The following is a 6520-nucleotide window of genomic DNA, read 5'->3' as shown; positions in this document are numbered from 1 at the left end:
TGTTTGTGTTTTGAATTGAACATCGGGATTGCATTTTTTATATATACATAAAACAATTTTTAATGTTCATTCCCACTAATATGATGCCATCATAACAAACCGTACCTCTGGTCACTTTCTCTTTTCCTTTCTCTCTCTCTCTCGCTTTCCTTGGGTTAAGCTACAACAGTGTTGTTTAAGGTTGGATCGCAGACTCTATAGGCCAGACAGCATAGACAGCCTGCCATTCAGTGACAGACAGTGAACAGTTGACCTCACCACTGAACAATCTGTTTTCTCTGCTGTTGCTCACTCCCCTGAGGTCAGGTCTGAGGTTGGTAAATGCTTTTTGACAAGTCTGTGTAACAAGTCTTGAGAAGTGCAGATAATTGCCCCACATCCACTCTTTGCCTGACTATTGTTTAAGGTGAGGTGTATTTGTGACTTCTGACCAATCTCCCCCTCCATTCCATTCTCACTTCCCGTTGCTGAAGGCACAATCAGTGCGTGAGCTCCTGCTCAGATGATGTACGGTGGCTTGTTCCCATCAAACCGTATTCACCCTCAAAGTGTTGTCTTAATAAAAGTTAAGATGGTGCAGAACTTTGGAAAATTCAATTCAGTCTTGATTTGGAAGTCATTTTTTAAATATATGTTATACAGAAACTGAGGAAAGAAAATTGGCTTCCGCAATCAAAGCGAGTATAGTGAGCATTCCAGACTGGAAGGAACCAAAGTTGCTTTACTGACTGTCTTAGGCTGACTGTTCCTCTTTTACACCCCCCCCCCCCCCCCCACACACACATCTCCCCCACCCACTCCCCTCACCAGCAATCCATCAATCATGTCCTGTCTCAGCGTTGCTCAATCATATCACCAGAACCACAATTCACTTTTTATACCAAAGTCACTTGTAGGGAGAACTGGCTTTCCCAGAGCCTTGAGCAGGTCTTGTTTGGGGAGGAGGGGGGGGGGGGGAGATGTGTGTGCCAAGTTCAGGCCATGTAACTATTTGTTCCTGTCAGCTTTAAGCTATTGCCTTGTCTTCAAACAAATAAACAAAGGTTCAGCCAACGCGTCTTTCATGAGAACTTTTAATGTAACCTAAAAACAACCGTCATCGCCCCCACCTTCAAAAAACCCACCCTCAAAAAACACCTTCCCTCGACCCCATCTCTGTTCTCAAACTCCTTTCCCATTTCCAACATTCCTTTTCTTTCCAAGATCCTGGAATGAGGAATAGCTTCCTGCTCCCTCTGTTCGGTGGGCACTGGCCTGTTCCACGTTCCCGTCCTGCCCACTCCACCATTGGCAGTCGGGCCTTCAGCCTTACTGCTCGCACCCTCTGGAACTCCATCCGGGAATTATTTTTAAAAATATTTTTAATAACCTTGTGCAAGTTTCCTTACTCTACACACCTGATGATAATTCCTCAAGAAAAAAAACAATAACAATTTGGTCGCTCAATCCACAACTGCGTTTCGCCCACAAATATACGGTCAATTCACTTTACAGTCTATTCTGTGAAGTGCTTTGAGACATCTAGAAGACGTGAAAAACACTATATCAAATGCAAGATTATTATTATCCTTTTGATGTGAAAGATGTTTTATAAATGCAATTTGTTGTTAAATGTGCAGAAAATCTGCCTAACACTGCACAGCTTGCTCATTAAAAGGAGACTGAAATTGGAACATCTTGAAGTGATTTTAATTTGTCCTTTGTATTAAGATTTGAACCCAGCCCAGAGCACTGAGGTGAAAGTATTTAGCTGTAAAAACCGAGAGCTCAAAGGAATTTGTTTATCTTGGAATGAGCTCCAAAGACACACAAGCCCCGTAACCCAGAGTTAAATGGTGCTGGATTGGCATGTTCAAGAGGTGGGTGAGACGGATTGTGCAGTCTACTCAGGGAGGGATTTTCTGAGATTGGGTGAGTTACACTAGAACATAAGAAATGTTAAACGAAAACAAATCAAGGTCCATCTAGTTCGCCTTCCACCTTCCTGGCAGTCGCTTGCACATATGTCCCGAACTCCTTATGTACTGTATCCCACAAACGTTATTTCTTGAAAGAAAATTGCGTTTGAAAGATCAACATTTTCTGTTTCAACCATCTCCCGAGGGAGCCTGTTCCACAGGTTCACTGTTCACTCACTGATGCCGGTGGGATTCTACATGCAGTGACATGGGTCACGTGCAGTGACATGGGTCACGTGCAGTGACATGGGTCACGTGCAGTGACATGGGTCACGTGCAGTGACATGGGTCACGTGCAGTGACATGGGTCACGTGCAGTGACATGGGTCACGTGCAGTGACATGGGTCACGTGCAGTGACATGGGTCACGTGCAGTGACATGGGTCACGTGCAGTGATGGAATCCTATCACTGCTGCATGTGAGGAGGGAAGTATTACTGCATCAACCGTTACTCCCTGGTCTTACCTTTATTCCCCCCCAGTGTGTGACAGCCATTCACTCCGAAAACACCATCCACAAAATGACTGAGGATTATTGCCGATTGTGCAGAATCTACTTTATTTACACAGTCACTACACTTTACATTGAATCCTATCAAGCGCTTTGAGACGTCCTGCTGATGTGAAAGGTGATGTATCACATGTAAGATTATTATTGTTGTCCGTCACTGGCTGCTTCCTGCAGCACTGAGTGTCAGGGACTCAAGGAGCCTGGGCTGAGATCAGTCACTGTCTCAGCCTCGAGAGGGGGTGATGGGAAACGTGACTGAGGATTGTCGAGCGTGCAGAATCTACTTCATTTCACACAGTCACTACACCACAGCAAACACAAAGGCGAAGAAATCCGCATCCAGGACATGATTCCATTGCTTTATCCTTCGCGCTGAAATAGGAGAGATCTGCAATTAATATTCATATATATATATATATAATTTAATAGATATACCAGCACAATGCATTTTTTACAAAACACACTTTACAGTCACTACACTTTACAGTGAATCCTGTGAAGCACTTTGAGACATCCTCCCAACGTGAAAGATGCCTTATCAAATGTAAAGATTTTTATTACTGCATTATTGTGATTATTATAACTATTATCTGCTTGGCTCAGTCTCTCGCCTCTAGGCCAGAGACTGGTGGGTGAGAGGGCAGACTTGGGGCCTTGAGCTCATGGTTCAGACCTGACGTGACATGGCTTGACAGGGTGGCGCTGGCCAGAGCTGGACTCGACAGAGAGCTGCGTTGTTGTACTGTGTACCTTCCAAAGTGCAGAGTAAGTTTGACTTCAATCTGTTCAGCATCTCGATAGTCTTAGATACAATTAATGATTCATTTCCCATTTGTTTAATGCTCACCACAGATTAGCTTTCAAGTGGAGTTGGACAGGGTGTCCACAAAGTCCTGTTACCACCCATCCCCACCCGATTTCTTTGTGACAATTAATTTTTATTTCCTGTTGCACATTAGTAGAGTGTAACAATGCCCAACACCAGTAACTTCCTCGTCACTGATTCCATCCATGTTACGGAAGATGTGGCACCGAACATGGCAATGGATCATTATCTGCCATGAAAACGATGGCGCTCACACACACACACAGCACGCGCACACACACACAACACACACGCACAGAGGTACAGAGTGCGAGACATAAGTCTGGTTCAGGTGGTCACACTCTCAGCTGTGAGTCAGAAGGTTGTAGGTTCAGCGAGGCACGTACTTGAGTTTGTAGCGCTGGAGGATGTTAAAGATGCCGCGACACTATTGAAAAAGAGAAGCCAGTTTCTCTCCTCCCCCCACAGTCTTGGCCCAACAATTCCCCAGATAAAACCGCTCATTCACTCACTTTGTGGCTGTTTGTGGTACGCTGCAAGGAACAAATTTGCCCTCCAACAAAACACTGTCACTGCACTATACAATGAATGGTGTGAAACACTTTGAGACGTCCCAACAGGATGCTGAGGGGCTGTACGCTATGGGAGGACGACTATGTCAGTGTGAAGGTGCCGGGTTCTGATACCTTGAAGTCCCTGGTTTTGGTCCTCAGTTTGTTGACCTGGGTCTCTGCCACCTCGGCTCGCTCCTCCACTTCATCCAGATGATGCTGAAGCTTCCGGAACTTGGAAGAGTTGGAGTTGACCTGTTCCTCCTGCAATCACAGCCCCATGGCAACACACACTCACTCCACAAGTAAAGACAGCCTCCACAACAATACAAGTAGTCCTCTCCTGTCCTGTGCTGTCCTCCGCACCTCGGACGTTGGCAGCATCAGCTTCCACAGCTGCACACTCAACCTCACTAAGCCAGTCAGGAACCTGGGTGTCTTGTTTGACCGTGAACTGTCCTTTCTCCCCCACATCCGCGCCATGACCGGCACTGCCTACCACCACCTCCGCAACATTGCCAGACTCCGCCACTGCCTCACCCCTCACCCACGCAATCATCACCTCAAGGCTCGATTACGGGAACTCCCTCCTCATCGGCCTTCCCAACTCTTCCCTTCACAACCTGCAGATCATCCAAAACTCTGCAGCTCGTGTACTCTCACGCACCAGAATCCGTGACCCCATCATTCCCACCCTCGCCCATCACCCCCACCCTTTCCCGACTCCACCGGCTCCCCATCCCCCAGAGGATTGAGTTCAAGATCCTTGTCCTCACCTTTAAGGCCACCCATGCCCTTGCCCCCTCCTACCTCTCGTTCCTGCTGACTTCCTACCAACCTGCTCACTTCCTCTGTTCATCAGGCTTCAGCTGCTCCATGTCCCCCGCCTGACCCGCCCTACCATTGGTGGCCGGGCTTTCAGCCTCTCTGCCCCCACACTCTGGAATTCCATCCCACGGTCCCTTGGCCTCGCTTCCTCCCTTGCCCCCTTCAAGGCCGGTCTCAAGATCCTTCTCTGCGATTGTGCCTTTAATCTCCCTCCCACCTCTCTGCCTTTCCTCACCCCTACACCACCCCTCCCCCATGCTCGGGCCCCGACACCTGACTGTACAGCGCTTTGGGACATTCTCCTGACGTGAAAGGCGCTCTATAAGTGTAATTTTGTTCTTGTTGTTGTTGTCCTTCCACGTCTTCTGCTGTCCTGTGTTGTGGTGTCCTGTCCTGTCCTGTGCAGTCCTGCACTGAGCTGTGAGATCCTCTCACTTATCTACAAATGCCTTCATGCCCTGGCACCTCCTTACTTCTCTGACCTGCTTTCTCCCCACTCCACCACTTGCTGCCTCCGCTTGGCTGGCTCCGGCGTCCTGCTCCTCTCGCATCCCCTCCACCATGGACAAACTTTGGGCCCATCTCTCTCTCTCTCCCAATCCCTCCACCTTGCCTCTTCCTTCCCCTCTTTTAGATCATGACTGAAGACCTTCCTCTTTGACCGAGCTTACGGTCACCTCCTCCCTCCCACCCGGCTCAGTGTCAGGCTCTGCCACTGTTCAGCACTCAGAGACTGCCCTGCTGAAGGGCACTATCTCATGAAAGCTGTTGTTGTGCGGTGCTGGGGCTGCACTTACCGCCTCCTCCATCTGCCGCTTGTAACTCTTCACCTTCAGCTGCAGTTTGTCGATCAGGTCCTGCATCCGGGCCAGGTTCTTCCTATCCTCCTCACCCTGAGTGAGTGAGCGAGCGAGAGAGATGTCACTGCCATGAGTGTGGTGGGGGGTGGGGGGGGGGAGAAAAAGCTAAGCACATGACCCCATATCCCCTCCCCCCACCACCCACGGACCCCCTCCTGTGGGGATGCTCTCCCCACACCCCGTACCTGGTAGCTCAGCTCTTTAATTCTCCGCTCATATTTCCGAAGCCCTTTCTGTGACTCCGCATTCTTGCGTTGTTCAGATTCCAGCTCAGACTCCAGCTCCTTCATCTGGCAACAGGGAGAGAGGGTATCACTATGTGTGTGTGTGGGTGCATGTGTTACTCTGTGTGTGTGTTGCTCTGTGTGTGTTACTCTGTGTGTGTTGTGACTCTATGTGTGTTCCTGTGTGCATATGTGATTGTCGCTGTGTGTTATTCTGTGTGACGGTTGCCATGTGTTTTACTCTGTGTGTGTGTGTGTGTGTTTGTGTGAGAGAGAGATGGTCGCTGTGTGTTACTCTGTGTGACGTTGTGTGTGTGACACTCACTCTGGCCTCCAGTTTCTGGATCTGTTTCTTGCCGCCCCTCAGTGCAATCTGCTCAGCCTCATCCAACCGCATCTGCAGATCCTTCACCGTCTGCTCCAGGTTCTTCTTCATCCGCTCCAAGTGTCCGCTTGTGTCTTGCTCCTTCTTCAGCTCCTCAGCCATCATCGCCGCCTGCAACCACACAGCGTGGCTGTCAGCACGCTCCCACACGCTTCCCATACTCTCACACACGCTCCTCACACATTCCCACATGCTTACACACGCTCCCACACACTCCCATATGGCTCTTCACTGTTACTCTTCCACAGACCTTCCTGTCTCTCTCTCGCTTTTTCTCTCTCATTCTCTGCTACTCTCGCTTGTTCTCTTTCGTTTTCTCTCTCCCTCTTTTTCTATCTCTCATTCTTTAGCACTCTCTCTCTCATTCCCCTCTCTCT

The 6520-nt window shown here is 48.9% G+C and overlaps 1 protein-coding gene across 2 annotated transcripts in view; it reads right to left on the bottom strand.

Annotated features, from left to right (window-relative positions):
• Positions 1 to 2498: 2498 nt before the first annotated feature.
• LOC103189060 (myosin-7B) overlaps positions 2499 to 6520 on the bottom strand; it is a 31564-nt gene continuing 27542 nt past the window's right edge. For both annotated transcript variants that reach the window (XM_042341985.1, XM_042341986.1), the window contains 5 exons: positions 6084 to 6254; positions 5720 to 5824; positions 5472 to 5567; positions 3982 to 4110; positions 2499 to 2841 (listed from right to left, as the gene is read on the bottom strand). In XM_042341985.1, the coding sequence (XP_042197919.1) occupies positions 2830 to 2841; positions 3982 to 4110; positions 5472 to 5567; positions 5720 to 5824; positions 6084 to 6254 (513 nt within the window). In that variant the 3' untranslated portion in view covers positions 2499 to 2829. The remainder of the gene's footprint in view (positions 2842 to 3981; positions 4111 to 5471; positions 5568 to 5719; positions 5825 to 6083; positions 6255 to 6520) is intronic.

The sequence above is a fragment of the Callorhinchus milii genome, unplaced genomic scaffold (genome assembly GCF_018977255.1).
Source record: "Callorhinchus milii isolate IMCB2004 unplaced genomic scaffold, IMCB_Cmil_1.0 Scaffold18, whole genome shotgun sequence".
NCBI classification, from domain to species: domain Eukaryota; kingdom Metazoa; phylum Chordata; class Chondrichthyes; order Chimaeriformes; family Callorhinchidae; genus Callorhinchus; species Callorhinchus milii.
The sequence above is the reverse complement of the archived record's forward strand: the minus strand, read 5'-3'. Positions and strand labels throughout refer to the sequence as shown.